At 39.5% G+C, this 24046-nt stretch overlaps 2 protein-coding genes across 6 annotated transcripts; one reads left to right on the top strand and one right to left on the bottom strand.

The window, feature by feature from the left end:
* Nucleotides 1-296: 296 nt before the first annotated feature.
* Nucleotides 297-14029, bottom strand: kdm2ba (lysine (K)-specific demethylase 2Ba). Of its 5 annotated transcripts, XM_084054274.1 has the most exons (12): nt 13975-14027; nt 11705-12065; nt 7825-8049; nt 7344-7487; nt 6001-6087; nt 5094-5381; nt 3838-4649; nt 3375-3538; nt 2821-2982; nt 2150-2368; nt 1671-1756; nt 297-1496 (listed from the first exon to the last, which is right to left on the bottom strand). In XM_084054274.1, the coding sequence occupies exons 2-12, from the start codon at nt 11756-11758 to the stop codon at nt 1491-1493; spliced, it is 2247 nt and encodes a 748-aa protein (XP_083910400.1). In that variant the 5' UTR covers nt 11759-12065; nt 13975-14027; the 3' UTR covers nt 297-1490. The 5 variants fall into 5 exon arrangements, with proteins under 5 accessions (XP_083910400.1, XP_083910398.1, XP_083910399.1 ...); XM_084054272.1 differs by having other exon boundaries at nt 297-1756; nt 7825-8046; nt 13975-14029; XM_084054273.1 differs by having other exon boundaries at nt 297-1756; nt 5094-5372; nt 13975-14028.
* Nucleotides 14030-14854: 825 nt separating this feature from the next.
* On the top strand, nt 14855-18641 carry orai1a (ORAI calcium release-activated calcium modulator 1a). The gene is made up of 2 exons (XM_084054596.1): nt 14855-15151; nt 16069-18641. The coding sequence occupies exons 1-2, from the start codon at nt 15038-15040 to the stop codon at nt 16612-16614; spliced, it is 660 nt and encodes a 219-aa protein (XP_083910722.1). The 5' UTR covers nt 14855-15037; the 3' UTR covers nt 16615-18641.
* Nucleotides 18642-24046: the final 5405 nt, after the last annotated feature.

The raw sequence follows: 24046 nt of genomic DNA, 5'->3' as shown, positions 1-24046 counted from the left end.
GAGAAAAGAGTTGCACCTTTTATTTGTGGGTCCCATGGCAGCTGCTTCAGTAGAAATGTACCAATTAAACCTTTTACATTGGGTCACATAAGGCTGGGGAGTCATGTGTTATGTTACAACAGAACCTTCTGCACAGATTGTGCTACAACATAACATTCTGTACAGATTTAGTTTGAGATGTTAGGTATGTATGGATGCTGCTGGCAAACTAAAGCCTAGACCTATAGTATACATTTCTTCACAAATTACATTAACATTCAGAAAGGGAGCCATTTCTCATAAAATACTCAATGCGGTACAAAGGAGATAGATTTTTAATGACATAATACCAGCACTTGGTTTTAGATTTACAAATATAAACAATGTTACCACATTCACCTGAGGTGATATCAGGGCTATTACAGCACAACACGTGCCCCCAAGGGGCCAAAATATACACAAATAACATCTATTGTGGTATTATTTGAACAGAAGCAAACATATTTGCATTAGGTTCTTGGTGTTTGTTTAAATATACAGATAGCCAGATGGGGTGGGGTTTACCACATCAGGATAACAAGTCAGGTAGCGTAGGCTGTCAGTCATAGTAAATGAACTTCAAATGTTTTCCTGTAATTGTTCCAAGCTTCCTGGCAGTCATTGTTTTTGCCCTATGTGGCAAAACCCACCCATTTGGCGCTGCAGTGAGCTAAAGCAAACCACCAACGTTAAGTATTAGCAAATATTTGACCCAGGTTTGTTTCACACGATACCTATGTCAAATATTCATTACTAAATAGCTTAATTGAATAAATACAAAATGAAACATCAATAAGTTAATGTTGGAGTTCTTAGAAAAAGTTCTCAAACACACCACTCATTTCACAAACAAAAGGTGTAAAATAATAAAAGGGTAAATAAAAAAAAGGGTGTCATCGAGAAATATGAAAATCATATTTTACTATTTATTTTCATTATAGTTTTTGAAATAAAATTCTGGATATTTCATTTCTATTTATGATATTTGTTCAGATATTTATTACATATATCCATCATCCATCTGCAACTGAGGTTACATTAAATTGCTTTTGGCACACAATTGACATTTGTACACAGCTGTATAAAGGCAAATTGATAAATAGGATGATACTCAACACTTGCTGTGATGTCTATCTGGAAAAAATGCTTATTAACAAATTGTTCTCCAGAGGAAGTGTGAAAGGACACTGTAAACCCATGAAATGATACTTGTACAAAAATATTTTCTTTTTCCAGAAACAGATAAACCGACAAAGTTTAAGTCATTCTACAAGCACAGGTCTTTGTAAAAGTACAATCATAAACACAAATACACGCATGCTTTGTTGTTCGTCTTCCTGCTTCAATGTTCAGAGAACGATCCCCTTTCAATTGATGAGTCAGTTGCTGCGGATTGCAGCATCCAGAAAGACATGTGGTAGAGCAGTGACATTCCCTGTCTCTCCTTGTAACTCGCTTAGTGTGACATTGAGTCAGATCTATCACAGAGGAGTTAAAACAAAAAGTCTTAATTTGTTCCATGTAGTGCAAAGGTCGTCTTTCTCGCATGTTGGGGACTAGCTGACCTTTTGGAGCAATTTGTCTTCTTTCAATCCAAACTGCACACTCACTGACATCTCTGCAATGAACCTCTCACAGGCCATCTTGCTCACCTGTTTACAATACCGAAGGTCAATTTGACAGATGCTTCCACAGCGCTTGAAGAAGGTAAGGGAGTGGTCTGTGACCCTGTTACAAACTGAAGGGAAAGAGAGAGAAAGAAGAATCTAATATTAGCCTAGCACTTAGCCAGGAACTTATGTTGGACATTTGCTCACTATAAAAGTGTGATATACATCGATGATGCTCGGCTCCAGAATGCTCATTAGCTGCTTTCAAGGTAGGACAATTAATTTTCTTTCATTCACTTTACAGGAATATCAAATGTGAGCTCAATACACTACTAGAGCAATGATTTGCAATAGTCACACTTTTGTCACTGCTGTAAACAACACATACATGTCTAGCAGACGGGCTGCTAATGATTTTAAAGGGGCTCCCAAATTGTATTAGATATGAGCACGAAACAGTTCACAGCAGCCATTGGCTGGTGGAAGAAAACACAAAATGATCATGAGGCGAGGTGTCTCACCCGACAGGTTGATCTCTGTGAGGGAATCCCTGGTTGTGGTCCCTGCAGCTGTCAGGAGGTTGACAGACTGGTCGTTGATGTGGTTGCAGTAGCTCAGGTCCAGTTTGGACAGGGAGGGCATCTGTCGACAGATAAGCCGCAGGGATGTGTCCGTGATATCCAGCCCGGCCAGACGAAGGTCCACCACGTTCCGAAGCTTACTGCGGTTGTCCAATTGGCCTTAGGTTGGACAGAGAGAATCATTCCCAACTTACATATAGTTCTGCACGATTGTGGCAAATCATTATAGTGATACTGATTAAACATCTATAATGTCACTTTCTTTTAAGTTGACATTTTTAACAGCAGCAGGTGGTTTTGTTCACATAACTAGTTTTGTAAGCAAAGTTCAGCAACAAATAACAAAATTTGCTTTCATAAAAAAACACATTTTGTACAACTAGGGGTCTATTTTGCTAAATGAACATTTTAATCTGTCCATTTGTTTAACCATTGAGTAATCACACCAAAAATAAATCATGGTTAATTTAATTACATCCAGTAGGGGGTGCTCCAATATATTCTCAATTGGTCTGATTATTACATTCTGTTAGCAGACGATATAAGACAGCATGGTCCATTCACTGGACACATTTATCCAAAAGTCCAACACAGCAAAACTGAAGTGCTACCAGGTCTGTTGTCTGTGGGTGGTGAGAGAAGGTCCCTCATCTGAGCATCTTTGAGTCCCTCCACCCACTGCACGTCCAAGGTGCGCAAGAGTGGGCAGCTGGATGTGCAGAGAGCGGAGACAGCCACCCAAGAGCAGCCTGAGAGCTTAAGGACACGCAGACCTGGAAGATAAAACACAACACACTGGTATAAAACTGGGAATCACACATGGGAAGTATCAGTTTTATATCAAAAACTAAGATACAAGCTCTTCTGAGTCCATAATATGTAGAGCCAATTTATAATATTATTTCTTGTGGTAGAGTGGCATTTTATTAATGCTAAATGCACATCACATCAACACAGTGTTCAGAGTTTGCAATTTACAATTTAGGCATTTACAGTAGAAGACAATCCTATCCAGAGTAAAGTTCAAGGTCAGAGTTAAGTGGCATAGGCTAGTCAACTAACAATCACCCCATTCGGATGCTATCAATGCATTGAATGGGACATTATGGGTAAATAGTGGAGAATTTAGAGTAGCCAGTCATGCACCTGGCTGTGGCTCACATACCTGGCAATCTGTTAATGAGCCAGCTTAGCTGTTTCTTAGAGATATTAGTCCAGCTGAGGTCCAGGGAGACTGGCTGTCGACGGATGATGCCGCTGAGCATGAGTGGAGTGACAGAAGTACACCGGTTCAGATCTATCTCCACCCAAAGTCTCTTGTCACAGCACCTGCCAAAACAAATAAACAAACAACTCACTATTTGCTAAAGTTTTCTATGCATTTAAGTCCGGGATTAGTACGAGCCTTAATCTTTTATTTAGTATATAATATAATGCCCTGTCACAGATATTTAAATGGTGAAGAACAATTATTTCTAAGTTTTCACAGCAGAATAAACATTAAATAGGAAACACGCCAGTATATCAGTGTTTCTGCTGTTTAGATTTTTTTTTTTAAAGGATGGTTTTTCAAAATGTAATCATTACAAAAGTCAATGCAAACCCCTGTACTTGTGCTGTGCATTTACCATCTGTTCCAGGTCTTGCTAACTCTCATGCAGACACACATCTCCTTGTGTGTGAGATAGCCAAACACCTTCATCCACAACTCCCGCTGTAAGACATGGGTCTTCCCATCTCTCAGGGGCAGTCTGTCAGGCGGCGGGCTGATTGGGGGCGGCCGGATGACGTGGCGCTCCATTTGGACACACTTGGGCGGAGAGCGTGGCGGCACTGGACGAGTGGTCGGGGAGCTCCTGTTGAATCCCAGCGGGGTGATCTGACTGGGATAGAAGTGGCGGAGCTCCCACGGGGTTCCGTTCATCTCCTTGGTCCTGAGGTGGGGCCTCTGATCCCCCAGCTCGTTGCCGTTGCGGAACACAGATCTCTTGGGCTCCTCGTTCTCGCTCTCGGGCTCCCCCTTGAGGGGCTGCCGGTTTTCGTTGGCAAGGCAGGCCTCTGTATTCTGGATCTCCTGGTTCAGTGCTTTGCTCAGTTCTTTGCTCAGTTCCTTGTTGGGTAGGCGCCGCTTGCGGCGAGCTTTGGGTCGAGGGCCTTTCTCCTGGGTCTCGCTGCCACCCTCACTGCTGGGGCCGGCCTGCGGAGAGCTGCAGAGAGACTGGTCGCTGTCCGCGACAGGCGTCTTAAGGGCAGGATTTAAGAATTCTGTCTTGAAGTCCCTATCTTCTGTGTCTTCCTCAGCCTCACCCAGGCGCCCACTTCGCTCTAAGCCGCGCCGGAAGTCAGCCTCCCGTTCTTCCTCGTCCTCCTCTTCGTCGTAGTCCTCTTCCGTCTTGATTTGATGCAGGAGTTTGGGAAAGAAAGAATCGTCTGACCTCTCCTGTAGCATAAAACAAAACAATAACAAATGTAACGCTTAAACATTGCTTATACAACTCAATGCAAATGCAATTATTTTTACATGCTGGTTAACCGCAAGCAACTTACATGCTATCTGCATCAAAGTTGCAATACAAAAACAGAAATCTGATTGTATTAGACGACAATGAACTCCCCAATATTGCACCTGCATGGACAGCTTGGGTTATCCTTGACAGAGACAAAGAGGATAACCCAAGCGGTCCATACAGGTGCAATATTGGGGAGTTTATCGTCGTGTAATACAATCAGATAGGACTTTTCTGTTTCCTAATTTGCTTAGAGCAGTAAAATATGACGTAATAACCTTCACATGTGTAGCACAACATGTCACATCAGTTGCAGAGCTGTACAAACAACAAAACCCATCAATAATAACTAAAGACCAATAAAAAAGAACACAGACCTTTTTCCTCACACTGAGATCATCCTCCTCGTCATCATCAAAGAGCTTTCGTTTCTTCCTCAGTTTGTCCTCAGGTCTGGGTCTCGGTAGGCCACTGGGGGACAGCAGCGGTGGCTGTCTGTGGAAGGTTTCTTCAGGTCTGTACCTAGGGGTCTCCTCTCTGTCTGGTCTCCTCTTGGCTGTGGATGGCATGTCACCCTCCTCCTTCACAGGCTTCTGCTCCCTCAGCAGGGAGCCAGGGAGGTTGGAGGCGTACTTGAACCCTGGACCTCTTTTTTGCTTACATGCCAAAAGGGACAAAATAGGGGGAAGACAACTTTATACCTTTAGCCTATCATAACTCGATGAGCTACAATGCCACCCTGGGTTTGATCAACTGAGCTCTGTGTGCCCAAAAGCACTGATATATTAGACACAGTTTCCTGCCTTTGTGACTGACGGAGAGAGAAGATTCATATGATAGAAGTGACTAGAATGTAAACAGGAAGTGGCAAACACCTGACAAGCTTTGAGATGAAATACACAAATATAAATACATCATTTACACAAACACAACTATATACACAGTAAAATCCTCTGTGTTATTTTAAATCTGAGTGTACAAATTACATTTACACAATCTTAGTTACGATCACTTTACAAATGGATAAATGAACTCTGAGGGTTTTACTGTGTATTGTGAGGATCAATTCATTGTTGTTCCTGTGCTGCTGTTGTCATTTGCTTATTAAACCACCAAATGTGCTGCAACACTATTGCATCACAAGTGAAAATATCTTAATCTCAGACACGCAAATTCAAGACATTGAAGCATTAATCTCAGACACGCAAGTTCAAGACATTGAAGCATTAAGCTATCACATAATGTAAATGCTGCAGTTCTTAACACATTTATATTGGTACTCACTTTTCCTGTTTTCCCAGCATGGTTACACTTTGGACATTCCCAACAGTTAGGAAGTTCATCGTTCACCACGCCCGAAGCATCGTTTACCTGAAACACCAATGAAATGTGTGACTAATGTGAGAAACAATTGGACATAAGAGAACTTCTTCTTCTTTTTTACCAAAGAACACTATAAAAGGGGAAATGAAAGTAGCTGTTATGTCAGTTTAACACATCCCCCCTCAGTAAGAACTCACTGAACAGAATGTGCCAAGTATAAACCAACTTATTATACAATGACATGTGTGCACGTCAGTCAAAACTTCAACTTTTGAGTGATCTGTCTAGATCCTCTCCTGAGGATAATCCAGGTGCTTTTTGTCAAATGTGAGATTAGCTTTCAGAGATAGCAGTTATTGGTGCAGCTTGCTTCAATTACTTTCTTACAAAAGGAGGTGTTGATAGATTTTTAAGCAGTTACTTTTACACGATCCGAAATATTGCATGCATTTGAGTACAACAGACAAATGAAAGAAGCACCAGACTTTGGTGTCTGTTTTTCTCTCACACTCCCTCTAAAAGCTGCTGCAAACCACAATGAGGCTGATCAAATTTGACATCCTCTATAAGCTACTGCAAACCACAGGTCTGAACAATGTTCACTGAAATCCTGCTGTATGACTGCTGTTTTGTGTATTAACACAAAAACAGGATGTGATATACAGTACTGAAGCTGTTATGTGCTACATGACACTGTGGAAGTCTAAAAACTGGTTTGGCCAAGCCTACCAAGACTGCTAAACCAGTAACAACTTGCTACATTTTTGACAGAATAGTTACCAACAGGGTGTGTACTGCTTTACATTTTGCTTTGCATTTGGTTCGTGAAATGCCATTGGACTGTAACTATTATGGCCTACTTACAGTAGTATCATGCGATTTCCTCTGGCCCAGGCATATCCTTTCCAGCAAATATGAGTCATGTTAAACGTGCCATTTAGTGGATGCTTTCATCCCAAATGTCACACAGGACTATTATGGCATTATGGTTTTATATGGGTAGCAAACCAACTCTGCCAGTATTGGTGCCATGCCATATACTATCCGAAGAGTTATCCAGGACTAATGCTAGATGCTGAATGAGGGTAGAGAAATGAGTGGTTTCAGTGCAACATAAACAGGAAGTAAACACTTGATGCCTCATCAAATCGTATTTCACCACCACAGTCCAAACCACTGAGTCATATAAATTAAGAAGGTAAAATGGCACTCAAAGCACATTCCCGTAGCACACGAGTCAGCCGCGTGAGTCACCTGACTCAGGTGAAGTGCTGCTCGCTCCGCCTAGTTTGTCCTTTCCTTACCTTGAGGCAGTTGGGGTGGACGATCTCATTGCAAATGGAGCACTCCATCAGCATGAAGTTGAACTTGTCTTCCTCTTCCTCTAGAGTTTCCTCCTTGCCTGCCTCTTTACACACCACACACACAGCTGTATGGGGCAGGACTGGCTGCAAAGAGCAAACGTATGTTTTGTCAGGAAAAACTAAATACCTCACAAAGCATACAAATATATTAAAAGGTTAAATGTTTTCATCAATTATGTTTCATCTTTAATAAAAGGAACTGTTGAAGTGCAACTTGGTTTTAATTGGATGCATTACGTACAATCTAAATTCTGCTACATCTTCTGAGTTTATGAGTTTTGTGATCTGCTAGTCTATAGAGTTCTGTTGTGAATGTTTTGTACAACACAAGCAAATAAGTCGGCAAAACATTACATGCAATATGATAATATTAATAATGTAATATGTTTTTTTTTTAATGTTTTTGAAATTGCAGACTGACCGCAATGCACTGTCTCATGATGCAGGACTGCTTCATGCGGCCCGGCCCCCCAAACTTCTTCATGTCTTTGCAGAAGTGACATTCGCCGCACTCCGTCCGCAGGCACGCCTCACACTTTCGGCAACGCGTCCTCCTGCGCCGGGCGCCCGACGAGCTGCGATTGGACGGCAGTTTGACCGCTGCCGACACCCCCATCTTGGGCTTGGGCCGGTTGGCTGCCCGCTGCTGAAGAGAGGAAATCAGAGAAAGACTTGGTGAAATGCTGGTGATCAAAGAGACAGAAGGTTGCATGTTTGATCCCTGCAACAGCAAATGTGTCCATCCTATGTGTCATTGAGCAGGACAAATATCCGTTACACCTCCAGTGGCACCGATCCTAGTTGAGGTTGTGCTCTCAGGTTGAATGTGTACATGTACGTATGCATGCTTGTGAAATATACACAAACATAATTCAACAGTGATTGAACAATATGCAATATAGCAGTAGATGCGATGTTAAGATGTTCCCGTTTAGAGAATCAAGGATGTATTTAGACATCACCCCTGAAAGTAAACCTTTGAAGCTGTGCAAAGCAAACGTCAAGTCTCTGACAACGCCATACCGATCAACTTCAGTTCAATGACAACATATCCACAGAGTCCACCACATCAATGAGCTTTTCAAATTAATTTCAATTCTCTTGCCAGCTTCTATGCAAGAATAATAAATCCACAAATGTAAGACATTTCATAAACCATTAATCTGGTTCCTGCTGCAGAAACGAAGGTTACCTTGGCAACACGCTTGCTTTGCTTGTGGCAACAATTTGAAGAGGGTAATGAAAAGAGATGGGGGGAAAATAGGTCTATAGACGGGGGTCAAGTAATGTGTGAGTATTTTATCATTTCATTATTTGTTATTTTCTCATGGAGAGAAGATGGTACATTCAAAGTACACTGAAAAATATGGTAAATACAGTGTCTTGTTTAATTAAAATCCTACCTTCTTTAAGTCTTCCGTAATTATCAAATGCTATGACTCTAAATGACTGAATCTGAGTTAAGGGTTGTCCTTTGAGTGAAACCATGCTTAATATGAGCAAGTCTCATCGCAAAACAGGGAGAGAAGCTAATAAGATGGAAATGCACCACGGCATTCCAGGATAATCTGTAGTAATTGTTTCTGAATCATAGGACCTGTAAAGAAGTGAAGCTAGTGCAGAATCTGATGACTTTCAACAGAGAAACCTCTCTGACTATCTTTAACATGCCGTCCTCATTTTATCCCTTCAGACAATACTCAAAAGCCTGGCATTGGTCATAGAGGAGATTTTTGTCAGCAGTATATATGGATACAAAGCTACATTTTTGCAAATTTTACAGTAAGTGCAAAACAAATTATGACATGACTCTTTGTTAGTTATATAAATCCAAAACAAAATAGGCTACCCTATTTGGAGAACAAGATTGCTGCAGCATGGCTACCTGTGCCTTCTTGAGCATTTCCCAAGATGAAGCTATATTTTAAATCAAGCAATCCATCATGGAAATATCCATCAATAGTATAGCATGATGGTTTAAATAAAAAAGGTCAATGATTTATTCACAGCAGCTCACTCCTCTCCTCTGTAACACTCTCTCACAGTCATTATGTAATATACCAGGACATTCCATGAGGAACGGATATGTGTAATAATAACGAAATAACTCCTGAAAAGCCACAGAATTTGGGCAAAGCTTAAAATCACTAGTGAGTTACAAAGAACAACATGTTCCTTCACGTTTAGCAGAACACCTCCTTCACAGAATTGCTTCATCAAGAGAACTTTTGGACAGAGAGAGAAAGAGAGAGATGTTGATAACCTGTCCCCATGTCTCAACTTTGGCCAACCTCAAGCTCATTACCTTAACCTTGGAACCATAACAAGAGGTTGTTTTCAAAGTTAAAGCAGATGAGTTGGGGTAAAAATGTATCTTACATTTTCTGTACAATCTGATCAACTGTGGCGGGCATAATATCAGGAAGACATAAGAGGAAGGAGTTACAAGACCTATGACTTACTGTAACAACATAACACCATGTTCAACTGTGTTTACGTCATCTCATTCCAGGATTTGTCTGAAACTGTTGCTATTCGGAACCTATTGGTAGGGGACCTTTAAACGGATGATTGTTGTGAGACAGATTTCAGTAGCAAAAGAGGGATAAAAAGCTGCAATGACTTGTTAAAATAGACATTTATAGAAGCAAACAACATGCACCATCATGTAGCTCACACAATGACGCATCTTGAGAGATCATTCTATTGGAATTCAGTTCTAACATTAAAAGCCAAACATTTTCACAACACCCACAGAAGTGAATGTTTATCTACGAAAGACTTCACTCACTGCCAACCTTTTCAACCACTTGTCTGAATGCTATTACATGCACTTATTTTACAGAAGCCATGTATCTTATTATAATTATTTCTTAAATGTTTCATTATCCAAAGACTATGAGATTCTGTTGCTGTTTTAATGGACCCTTTGTTCAAAACACTGACATAATCTGATTACAACAGATTACGGCATCAAATAATTGCTGTTTACAAGACAAGAACAATCCTGACCTCTTCGGTGCAGGTAGCCTATAAAAGCAAAGATCAGTTGACCAGCATTTACTGTAACTTGTTGAGTAATGTGTCAAGAATTCGCGATTGGTTTGCTGCCTAGGCCCCATGAACAAAAACATGGCCCAAATATATGAGTACAGCCCTCTGACTCAGACTCAGCGTGGATTTCAGTGGGAGGAAGTCACAAGGCTGCTTGACTCCAGTGGACCTTGTTGCCACACTGGCTGCACAAAAGAGAGGGAAATGTTTAACACCTCAATCACTGTGCAGAGAAGAAGAGCTCGGCATAGTAACCCCCCCCCCTCCACGACTGTGGGTAATGTTGGAGCATTGTACTTGTTTAAGCACAACAAGTAGTTTCCTCAACTGTTTATTCAAGCACAGGGCAAGTATCTGTCTATAAACTGCCAAGAGAGAGCCGAGCTAATGCCGTGCTTCACAAGTCTACACAAATCAAAAGGTTTCTGAAAACCTGGCTGGTCAAGTGGGCATTGGGAGCCCTGTGGAGAGGCCTGTAAAAGTAGTCCAACAGGCAGGAGCGGTAAAGTGCTGTAAGAGCCTCCTCATTGTTCCCTCTCCCCCATCCCCCTCCCCAGTTCCTGCTGAACAACATCGCCTAAAGCCTTCTTAAAGGCACAGAGTAGGGAAGTTTGAGAAGTGAGAGAAAATGAAAATAGGTAAAAACAGCCTCTCGGAACACGTAGAGAGAGAGTGTGTGTGTGTGTGTGTGTGTGTGTGTGTGTGTGTGTGTGTGTGTGTGTGAAGGGTACAGACAAATCAGAGCTTTTACGAGGAAGGAAGAAGTGTAATGTTTATATGTAGTGGAGTGGAGGCTGCGCAAGGTTTCTTCAAGCTACACTGTTCAGATAAACTGCGTTGTCTGCCACATTTTAATTCAATAAGAAATGTGTCTATGCGAGGCTAACATAACAAATTATAGATATTGGATCCACCGATGTAGGGCAAGGGATGCATAGAGAGCAAGAAATTCCCTCCAATGACCAACTTGGGCATTCCATTCAAAACAATACATGATAGGTGACACCAAAACAACCGGGAGAATAAAGGTAATAGGCTTCTTTCAGACACACTGTGTGACTGTGCTGTCTCTGTTCCTTGCTACTAGAGTAGATAAGGGCAGAGAGGCAAAGACAGAAGGTGATTAGGGAACAAAACAGCATTCTTCTCAAAAAAGGATTAGTGATTCATCGCACACGCTTCACAAATACATAACAACAGTGTGTCCAGTGAAAAACACAAAAGCAGAAAGATCAGCAAGCACCGACCTGTTCCGATTCTGAATCATAATCCTCTTCGTCTCCACTCAGTGACAAGGCCATGGTTACTCCTCTCTTCTCTCATCATTTGTCCACGGCACAGAAAACTGACATGGCTGAAGCCTCCAAGCTCCTTGCTGCTCTGCTCGTTTCCTCCTCTGCTGTGGCTCTGGGCCGCCCCCCTCTCCCTTCTCCCCTCCCTTCTACACACACGCACACACACACACAACAGCAGCTGCACACAGACACACACAACAAGGCGTCAGGCAAACCTCATGAATATGCCTCTATGCGTCGTAGGGAAGGTCAGGCAAAGAAGGGGGCAGGCCAAGCCAATGGTGAGGCAGATGGCTTTCGGTTACAAGGTGGCCTACAAAGGGGGCGCCCAGAAGCAGAGAGGGGAGGGATCACTGATGACTATGGGTGGGACAACAGAGCAGGGCTAGTAGGCAACAAATAGAGTCAGGAATAGCTCAGCAATGTAACACGTCACAGGAACAGTAAAAATAAATGTTTATAATAATGTTTATATATATATATTTTGTATTATTATTATTATTATTAAAAAAAGTTTTGTTTAAATTCTGTCTCCCACTTTTTGCTGTAATCCTGTGACAAACAATAATGATGATCAGGAAGTCCATCAGTTTCTCTGGGTGTGATTGCTTTGTTTTTAATACCCACCATGCCCCTCGGCTATGATGGTTACTCACAGGATGATGCTTTATGACATTCATCCCACAGTTATGCAATAAAGTTATGCAGTTATGCAATAAAATGCATTTATCCTGGTATTATCATTACAGTTAATTACAAGTACTATCGCTTTTTAGTCCTCTTGAATTCCCATGAGATTTTGTATGCATGGTTCAAATAGTTGTCCAACTTGTTCTGACATAATACAGTTTGTTTGTCCCTCTTGAGTTCAAAGCATTATCTGAAAGGGCCATGTCAACCACAACAAAACAACTAGTAACTTGTCAGATGAGGGAAGAGAGAAAAAGATCAATTTACATACTAATAGATGATGAGACATAAATACACCTTAGAATAAGCATTGTGTAAATGTCAGCATTAAGCATCTATCTGCTTCTCTATGCTCTAACACTATGCAATTATTGTAGTGAAAATGAGATAAGATAACCTGATAACCCAACCTGATAACCCAATATATTAACTGTGCAGGAAATGGCCTTGGATCAAGATTATCATAGATGTATTTTATCGAGTCTGACTTTTGCTTTCGTATATCATAGATATGAAAGCAAAAGTCAGACTTGATAAAATACATCTATGATACGAAAGCAAAAGTCAGACTCGATAAAATACATCTATGATACGAAAGCAAAAGTCATACTCAATGTCGATCCAAGGCTAGTGCAGGAGTATATTTCAGGACAGGTACACTATTAGGGGTGCTCCGGCGAAATGCACCCACACTATTATACACCTTTGAATATGCAGCTAGTTTCTGACTGATAAAGACTGATTATATTCCCTCCCTGTTAATGTATTGTGCACAATAGGCATTTCATATCATATGTGAACATGGTAAACCTCGCATGACTTGGCTGTTTTCTGCAGCTGCCACTTGGGAATGGGATGGCTATTAGGAGCAAAGAGACAGGTGTTGTTGTAAACCTGGCTGGTGGTAGTGAACTTTAGAAGCAAACAACATAAGTAAGAAAGTAAGTCTCGTCACTACTGAATATTAACTGGTTTTCAATCAGCTTTCAAGTGATATGGGAATAACATTTTGAGTAGCCTAAAACAAATACTAGTTTATAATGAAAAACATGAATTCATTAAAAAATACGAGTTGAATTCGGCCATTCAATATGCAATAGAGGCAAATGTATTTAAATACTAAGGTTATCATCTGATGATATGTGATGCTGATGATGTCTGACATCATCACAACCTCACCTAACCTGCTGGCTGGCACTGGGAGGGAATAGCTAACTAGCTAAGCTAATAATAGTGAGTGCAACTAACTAGACTATAGCTGTAGACACGCAGACCTTTCCAATAATATAGAATATAGTATATCGTATTATAACGTTTTGTATAAAAAGGCTTGTCTTGGAATTCGGAAGGAACCATTTTGGCACGTTGACCACTCTTAATAAACCCCCATGTGACCATGTTCCTCCCGAATGACTGTGCACAGTCAGTATCACAGTTCATTTAAGCTTTAATCCCTTGGAATATGAGAGGGGGGGAAACTGTCCGAGTATAAAATACCTATTTTTGTTGAAAAACGTGGGCTGGATACTTACGCTTAAATTGGCGCAATGTAGCGGACTGTTGTTGTTGCTGAGACGGTGACAGATTACTACATCGTGCGCTCCGTGAGGGTCACAAAAAAGCAACCTACACAGCCGTAATTAATACAGTCTGAGATTAATTCACTTTGTAGGTTACAGATCCGGTGTAGAGCGGATAAGGAAACAAGCTGTGTGTCTGCATGTATGTGCGCGTTGCAAAATGAAAATACCGAATACAGTAGGCGGGCTTTAGACCGGATCTGAGCTTTGAGCAGTAAATAGAAACCCGGGCTTTCCGCTGGTACTGCGGAACAAGCCTGGTGACGCCAGAGCATTGCACTGTGGGTAATGTATGTTTTGTTTCCTGCAGTGTTGCCATGTCCGCGTATTATAAGCGACTTTGGACTTGTTTTTCTGTAAAGTTGCTTGTAAATATTTGGTAGTTGCGGGTTGCGTTTTTTTGGGCGTGTAGTAGTTGCTTATTATTTGGGCTTGTTTCCTAATGTTGTTTAAACCAGTTTTTCATGTCACGGACCCACATATTAATATATATTTGTCTGCAGACCCAACCTTCTGAAAATATTTTGTACCTGAGACCCCCATACAACATTTTGTGGATTTGAAAAATATTACTACATTTTCACTTTTCCCCCCCAAAATAAATCTTTGAAAATAGCCGATCTACAAGCTCACAATGCGTCGCATTGGGACACGTTGTGGGCTTGTAGATCGGCCATTTTCAAATAGCGGGTTAGAGCGCTCTGGTGGCCGCTTCTTTTGGGCTTTGGTTTCATAGACTTGGTTGCTTATTTCTTTCACAGGATCTGACAACGCTGTGCCAGAGCAGTGCACTATGGGTAATGTAGTATGTTTAGTTTCCTGGTAGGTTGACAGTCAGCTGTTGCACCGAAAGTTTCTTGGCAAGAGACAGATTTTCGTGTTTCTTGCGTTGTTTGTTCCATGCAACACCGTAGCGAATCTCATATCCAAAGTGCGGTGGTCATCGACGCGAACGTCGAATATTGTACTTGAAAACCGTAAAATAACTGCGAAAAGTAAAACATTTACTATCGGAATGAGTTTGAACGAGCACTCCTTACAGGCACTGTCATGGAGAAAACTTTACTTGAGCCGAGCGAAGTTAAAAGCCACCAGCAGGACTTCGGCTCTTTTATCTGGTTTCGCCATGGTGAGTAAAACTTTGAAGATCCCGATGATCATTTTTGTAACATGTTAAATATTTTGCATATCTATACACTTGATTGATTGATTGATTGAATATGTTATTATGTTATTACACAGACATGCAAAACAGCACGCGTACAGTCAAACACTTGGTCTAAAAGGATAACACCAAGAAAGACCTTGCGGTCTTATTTCCATTGTATTCTATGTATTCAATTCATCAACATAACACTAAAATTCAATACCATCACAAATATAAAACACTGTATGTACAAAGTAGGGGGAGGGGTGATGATCACCTGTCTAATCTGATCAGAATTACTTGAAGGCTTGCCCACAATTTCGTATGTAAAAAAGAAAAATCAATAGATGACGCATAATGTGTGATCTGGCCATGTTCATGAGATGCGGTTAATCAGGGCCAGTCAATTAAGTGTTGATTGATTGAATACTTTATTAACATTTTGAAAATAGTACAGTGGTACGATTATACTATGGTGCTAAAAGGATAACACTAAAAGCGCTCCATAGTAATCTATTAGGATATTAATAGAATATTAGGTAAGACACTGCTAGTCTTGTTCATCCCAAATAGAGCTATTCTCTATATGAAGAATACCAACTACTCTTAAAAATAGACTAGGCATATTCAGTTGAGTCTGTGGCAACTGGTGGGTGTGTGTGTGTGTGTGTGTGTGTGTGTGTGTGTGTGTGTGTGTGTGTGTGTGTGTGTGTGTGTGTGTGTGTGTGTGTGTGTGTGTGTGTGTGTGTGTGTGTGTGTGTGTGTGTGTGAGAGAGTGTGAGAGAGAGAGAGAGATATTGCCTAAACATGGGTGTCACATAATATGTACCATTCTGTTACTGCTCACATGAAAATGATGACTTATACATTTGGGAAAATGTCCTTTCTCTTTGTCTCAGGTTGCCATGGTGGAGGTACAACTGGAGACAGATCATGAGTATCCCCCAGGTTTGCTGATAGCGTTTAGTGCCTGTACCACTATTCTGGTTGCAGTGCATCTCTTCGCCCTTATGATCAGCACCTGTATTCTTCCTAATCTGGAGGCCGTCAGCAATGTTCACAATCTGAATTCTGTCAACGAATCTCCCCACGAGCGCATGCACCGTCACATAGAACTGGCTTGGGCTTTCTCCACAGTCATTGGCACCCTTCTCTTCCTCACGGAGGTGGTTCTGTTGTGCTGGGTCAAGTTCTTGCCTCTCAAACCCCCTCATGAGAAAAATGCCACAATCAGTTCTGGTGAGGCGGCAGCCATTGCTTCAACGGCCATCATGGTACCCTTTGGATTAGTATTCATTGTCTTCGCTGTTCACTTCTACCGCACGCTCGTGAGTCACAAAACAGACCGTCAGATCCGAGAGCTGGAATCGGTTATTCGTCTTCAGACCCAGTTAGACCACAGGTCTGAGAATGATGACCTGCAGTCGTCAGTCCATTATCCCTGATGAGGATGTGTCAGCTGACTCTCAACAGTAGCTTTATGGTCAAAAGTTCTGTTGAAGAGGATGTGAACTGTGCTCAAATGCATTTTATTGTAGATACAAAGTAAAAAGATTATATTCTTTTGTTACAAAATGTGTCAATCCACCTTTGGATATTGCATGTTCATTGCCCTTTCTACATTGTTTTTAATGCAAATAGACCTGCCACTGATGCCAAGGTAAATCAGTTAACCTTGAGTAGTAAAGTTACAGTTATGCGTAACATCTTAAAATGTATGTTCAATGCAGAACTGTTATATAAGTCTGACACTTCATGCGTGTGCAATATCATGCAAATGTAATGGGTTTACATCAGTGTTTTTTATAGTAGTGTTGTAATAGTAGTCAGTGGAATTTCAACAGCTTGTTCATGTTTATTTCTTATCAGTTACTGATATTCAAAAACGTTGCAACAGGAAACAAACCTGTACTCATTTACAATGTTTATGTTGTCAAGAGGTTTTTACTACTTTATTAATGCAAATAATACCGTAGTTCACATGAGGCAGCTGTGTAGTTGGTTGGCTTAGACCTATATAAGGTGAACATAAACATTGACGCTGGAGCTATTATTAATGTTAGCACACAACTGGACAGATTTGGATTTATTGTTATTATTTTTGGTCATATTCCATTGCACCGGATGGAAATGTGTCTTTTTGCTTTCCTCCCCTGGGGGCGGTCAAGCAGGGTCAGACCATAGAGCAGCCGCAGGAGTGAGTCTTGATGTGGTAGGGATTATTGGAAGGTATTACTTGAGTGCCATCATGACTGATTTGATTTCAAATATCTGACCATTAACCCATTAAGACCTGAGGCCGATTCTACAAATCCCTTCTAAATCAGTAGTTCTGAAACTTTAAAGATTTTTCAAAAATGTACAAGCTCGCAGCGCGGCACGAAGTGACACGCTGTGAGCTTGTATATCTGGTATTTTTGAATAGCCAATGCATAAATCTAAAACACGAATGCTTTCCCTGTTTAATGGATTAAAGTCACTCATCCATATTTTGATTAATAATGTATAGTAAAACATAACGTTGCCAAATGTCTATGCTGTTGCAGAACTGAAGTTGTTTTAAAACAACTAAAACTGGTCAATTTAATTGCCGCCTTTCTGTTTGTATGACTGTAATTGTATTACTCTCGATTCATGATCTACGGATTGTAAACAGGATTTTTTTCAGTATGTTCACTTTTGATGTTTTAAATATACTGTATTGCCTAGTGCTATTGGAAGAATGATGGTGTATTGTTGTAACTTAAGTGTTATAATATAGACTCTGATACCCTGGTTGAAGTAACAATCTATTCTACTCCAGAAGATTAGTGCAGCTGTGATCTGAAGGTTTTACTTATGTGAACAACTTGCAGATGCTCTGATTAGTTTTACTGTATCATTTGCAGAATTAGGATGCTGTGTTGTTTGTTCTCAAGCCATGAGAATAAATACAGTACACTGGAGAAAATGATTATGGTGGAAATTGCTGGGAAAACAAGGAAGCAATATTTGAATGTTGATGGACACCAGTATTTTCCTCCTCTGTGCGTAAGGTTGAAAATATATATGCTGTTTAGTAGAGCTGGGCCACATATCAATATCATGTAATTTGACAGGATATTGTCTGGGATTTTGGTTATCGTTATATCATGATATACTGTAACTTAAATGTTTATCTTCTTGGTCTTAAAGGTGCTTTAGAGTAAAGTGATAATGTTTTATGAAGTTATTAGACTGTCCTGGCTGGCATATTCACATTATTCATAATTTATAAAAGAATGTCTGGTGTGTCAAAATCTTTTGAAAGCACCAATAATCTTCCCCAAAATATAATCACATTATTGATATTGAGTTATTCGGTCAACAATATTAGATTTTTTCAATATCGCCCAGTCCTACAGTGGTTATTGAACGCTATTATCCAGAGTGTTATAATGTACTGTGAGTATTTTTTTACCTTGGTCATACCTTAAATGTTTTTGAAAATGGCTAGCTATATATATATATATATATATATATATATATATATATATATATATATATATATATATATATATATATATATATATATATATATATATATATATATATATATATATATATATATATATATATATATATATATATATATTTATATATATATATATATATATATTTATATATATATATATATATATATTTATATATATATATATATATATATATTTATATATATATATATATATATTTATATATATATATATATATATATATATTTATATATATATATATATATATATATATTTATATATATATATATATATTTTTATATATATATATATATATATATATATATATATATTTTTATATATATATATATATTTATATATTTAACCCTCACACCCTTGCTGTTTTTGAAAAGTATGGAAAATCTTTTGCCTATAATGACATGCCAAAATAGGGATGGCAGGTCGAAAATGATTAAACCAGTATATGAACTGAATGTTAATTCAGGCAGTATTGGTGTTCTGTGCAGTTGAGTTCCATGGCGTCACATCTTGAGTATGTTGAAGGAGCCTGTGACTGTTATGGTTTTTGTAGAACGCACGCCTATCTGTCAGTTCCACTACCACAAACAATGAAAATAGTCTATCTACAAGCTCACAACACAAAACATTGCGATGCGTTGTGAGCTTGTACATAGGTTATTTTCACTAATTTGAAAATAGGATTAATGTGTGTATGAGAGATTTGTTTGATTCAGCATAATTCTTGCTGCTCAACATTAATACAAGCCATTAATGTGGTGTTGATGTATGGGGAAATAATATTCCAAAGCATGCTGTTTGTTTTGGTTTTTTTTGTTTGTTTTTTACTTTTTGTATTTTGGAGGCTTGAGCAAATACTCTGCGCTAACTTAGTACAAAGTATGGAATGCATACAGTATATTTTTGTCATTGTCCTGTGGCGCATTGTTGAATGAATTCCTTGAATGTAGTTTGAACTTTATATTCTCCGTTTTGCATGAAGTCCCTTAGTAGTTATCACAGTTGTCCGAATCACTGACTGTTTATGTATGTGAAGTAACAAAGGTGAAGAATGAAGTGAGGAGTGATGTTCTTGCAGATATTCATGCAGTCAACTTTGTATTATAGATGTGATTTTATTGAATTCAGTCAATTCACCGTTTGCAATGCACAGGAGATCATGAAAAGGAGGGGAAGGAAGTTGATGGAGCCGTTCTTGGTGAAATTGGCAATCATTTGGAAACCCTTGGAACCTTTGTTCCTCAGAACTGCCGCATGTGTGCCTTTCTTAAAAAAGAAAAGACAAATCAATTGATGAATTAAGAATTGATGACCACTCTTTCTTCGTTCCATTTGATTTTAGCATTCGTAGTCTGTGCTGCTTATTTATTTGACCTACTGTAAATTATTATATAAGTTTTAGCTGCTTGTGTGAATATACACTTTTAAGTGTGTTTTCTGTCTCATGTTGAAGTGTCTTTGTATTTGATAGTGTTGCACTGTTTGCATATCTGTGGTTTACTAGACTTGTTTTTCACCTGTTTAGGTCGTGCAGCAGCATTTGTGTTGCATCTTTGAATAAAAGACATATTTGTGTTGAAGTTTGTGAGTTTATTAATATTCAATAACTGACGTGCGTGCGTGTGTGGTATTTATTTTATGCCTCCGTTTTATTTTACATAAAAACCTCAAGCATGATACCAACATTGTTGTGGAAGTCAGAATGAATATCACACAGGAAACGTGTGCAGACCTCCCAGCTACAAATGTGTTGCTGACAAAGTTGATAGCCATATATAGACATTACAAGAACGCACAGAGACTCCTCTTTCTGGATGTTTTTGTCTTCTTCATTTTCCATGACCTTGGCAGTGCATTCAACACACAACTTTGTATTAATTTCCCTTTGGTTCCTTCTTCTTGAGAGATGGATTTGAACTGAAGTTACATTAAAAGTCAAAATAAAAAAGTCCCACTTCCAAACAGGTATATGCACTTGTGAATGCGACCATCACATCAGTATAATCACTATGTTGAACTGATACCAGAATTAAGGAATATCCGATCAACAAAATGCTGGAGTTTCTATCACGTTTTCTGCCCAAAGACCTCAAAGTGATACAGACAACAAGCCACTCTGACCTACTAACTCACTCACTTACTGATGTCCCATGAAAGTAAGGCTTTTGATTCGTATTCAATATGACAGTCAGTTAAAGCTTGTTATGACAAATTGATTTCAACGATACAAAGTCATATGTATCCATTGTAACCAGCCCTGCCATTCAGTTAGTATTGTAGTAATGCTTACTACTGTATATACATCCTAGGGATTCACTTTCTTAGGGCACCTAACGGTTTGTGATTACATTCTGGCCAGATGTCCATAGTTTCCTGGCCATAATCTTGTCTTTCCACAGGTCTGCCTTGCACCCTATGAGGATGATTGGCACGTCATTGCATAAAATGGTGCACACTCAGGGTTGATTCTACATGAGAATACTGATTTTGAACACACAACAATAATTGCAGGGAAATAATACTGTGTGCACTTTGCAAAAAGGATCATTCCAGGTCAGTGATTGAATGGAAAGATAACTGACCCCAACTTTGATACCAGTGTTACTGAAAGGACACCGAAGCAGATCAGCAATGCTGCAGACTCCATAGATACCTTCAAGATGTTCTCAAAGCTCACAGGACACATGACACTGAAGCAGATCAGTACCAAGTTCACATTCAGGTAGGAGAGTGGTCGGAAACAGAACATAAGCCTCTTGACCAGTTGTTGATAACATCAAAACTTGTATTTGAAATGGCATTACAGTATTAGCCAGTACCAGGTGGGCCACCTTCCTTATTGTTAAAGTTACATTCAATTTTATTGCAACTAGGAATATACAGACTACAGAGTGTCAAGCTGTGCTATTGTTGAGAGACATTGGGATATCGAGTGAGAAAAAAATGAACTGCTGTGGTTATGACCAAAGTATGTAAACGATACATTTGACATTTGGTCGAATCATCACTTAAAATATCTTAAAAGTCCAAAGGCCTGTAATAAGGTTGTACATTTTTAAATGTTTTTGATTCATAGTACGACATGACATAATGACGTGACATAATGCCAACAGAATTGGAATTCCTGTTTAGAAAGGTATTTTCAAAAGTATATATTTTCAGTCCTTTACTGCTGTATAATAGAGATATAGACTAAACCAGGGGTCTTCAACAGGGGGGCCGGGACCCCTAGGGGGTCCTCAGAGTTACTACAGGGGGTCCCCCAAATCTTTGTGTTATAAGATTTTTTTTTTTACATTAACCACTTGAATCCTAGTGTAGCAGGGCTAGGAAAAGCAATGACTACGCCACCCACACATATAGGAGTGAGGGATCCTTTAAACACATTAACCATATACTGTATATGTATAGATATATAGGACTGAACAAGGTAAGGTTCCCCAGGATTAACAGAACCAGAGGCTGATGTATCAAATGTGTCAAGTTTATTCAACAGTTGTTATAAAAATAGTCAGGTTAAAATACAGAACGGAAGAAAGCGGTTAGTGTTAGAGTTCTGCAAAAAGGGACTGAACTCAAGAGGCAAAGGGGGCAATAAGGGTAAGGGCTTCGGGGCCTCTAAAGGAAATATACAGAAATTAAACAAATCAAATACAAATAATGCAAAACCAAAAGAAAATAAAGTAAATAAGTAACCAAAAGCAAATAAGCAAATCAAAACAAACTACAAATAAGCAAAACCAAAACCAAAGTCATGCAATGCTAGCTAATGGCCCAGTATAGCTCTGTCCTCAGTCAACCCTATTGCACTCAGTCTAAATAGTATTTATATATATATATATATATATATATATATATATATATAGCACGGTGGGAAAAACAGTGATTTACAGTTCAGCTCCTACAAAAATCAAATAATAAAACATTAGACCAACCCTCCAACAATTCATCACTTCATTAGGCTCCTATAGCAAGATGACAAAATACAGAAAAATAACAAACATACCCAAATAGTCAATGTATGCTCATGGCTCCAATTGATAAAGGCCCGCACAGCCACAGAGTACTGCTACTCATGGAAGACTGTTACCACTCAAAGGACCTGGAGGCTTCTGGAAGTACAGATATATATTAGTATAATTAACAACAGGCCTAATATTGTCAGCCTATCTAAACTCTTATACATATACTATTGTTACAATGAGTTATAAAAACCTTGTCATTTGTTTCAGATTGTCTTACCGAGAATTAGTCTGTACCCCTCATGCCTTCAGGTCTCTCTCACAAACACTCAAACCAGGCTTCTGGCTAGACAGGAGGCCACAAACCTGGCCACCCCTCTTTATGCACTTTCCTTAAAGGGCCAGTGCTACACTAGTATCCCTTTTCTGAGGAGAACTTTAGCCAAAAATAGCAGATCTACAAGCTCACAACGCCTCGCGCTGCGAGGCGTTGTGAGCTTGTAGATCGGCTATTTTTGGAGTTATAGGTGCGTAGAGGGAAAAAAGAGCAGCAAAAGTTTATCTGACTGAAACACAATTTTATACAATATAGAGGGGGTCCCTGCTTCATCTCTCTCTCAGCTAGGGGGTCCCTGGCCTGAAAACGTTGAAGACCCCTGGACTAAACTGTTCCCCTTTGTACCTCACATTGGCAACACATAGTCTTTTCAAGATGGGATGTACTACTGTTTTGGTCTTTCTCTACTTCATGTTTTTGTCGTGCTGCTTTGTCATCCACATCTCGACTGAAGAGATTTTTAAACTCAGTTGGGTAACCTTATTAATTAACTAATAACAAATCAATTCAAAACCAGAATTAAATTCCCATTCCAAACAATCTAATTTTAGCCTACTTCTATTTTGAAAAAAAGACAGAAATAGCAAAACACAAGAACGGATGATTCCTTGATAAAAGCTAAATGAAAAGTGTTCCATGCAGCTTGGCGTATCTCTGGAAAGTCTCCTTTTGTGTATGCCATGACAAGGGACGTTTTCCCTGAACCCTCATCTCCCACAATAACAATCTTGAATTCTTCTTGCTGGTTTGTATACCCTCTGCTTACACTGGATCCTTTCTGGGGTATGTTCCTGTACAGACAGATGGGAAAAGGTGCTTCCACATACAACACAACCTGTCTGGCTATGCGGAGCTAAACCAGAGATAAACAGTGACTGAAGTGAACATTATTTAGCTTTTTGGAAAGGTGGAATTGGACATCTGTAGAGAAACAGCCTCTTTGTTGCTCTCTTTATCCCCCCTTGAACATCCATTATTGTGAGTAGTCGTCAGACCAGATGAGAGGTCTTTCAAATGCTGATAAAATTAAACATAGTTATATTACCATTACAAAAACCTTTTTGCACCC

Source organism: Gymnoscopelus microlampas (assembly GCF_963454915.1).
Source record: "Gymnoscopelus microlampas genome assembly, chromosome: 4".
In the NCBI taxonomy this organism is placed as follows: Eukaryota; Metazoa; Chordata; class Actinopteri; order Myctophiformes; family Myctophidae; genus Gymnoscopelus; species Gymnoscopelus microlampas.
The sequence above is the reverse complement of the archived record's forward strand: the minus strand, read 5'-3'. Positions and strand labels throughout refer to the sequence as shown.

Coding starts and splice junctions, on each gene's coding strand:
- kdm2ba (XM_084054270.1), bottom strand. CDS start 11,758: ATGGCCTTGTCACTGAGTGGAGACGAAGAGGATTATGATTCAGAATCG. Junction 6,088..7,343: donor TCCACCCCAACTGCCTCAAG/GTAAGGAAAGGA, acceptor TTGGTGTTTCAG/GTAAACGATGCTTCGGGCGT. Junction 1,757..2,149: donor CACAGAGATCAACCTGTCGG/GTGAGACACCTC, acceptor CTTTCCCTTCAG/TTTGTAACAGGGTCACAGAC.
- orai1a (XM_084054596.1), top strand. CDS start 15,038: ATGAGTTTGAACGAGCACTCCTTACAGGCACTGTCATGGAGAAAACTT. Junction 15,152..16,068: donor TTTTATCTGGTTTCGCCATG/GTGAGTAAAACT, acceptor TCTTTGTCTCAG/GTTGCCATGGTGGAGGTACA.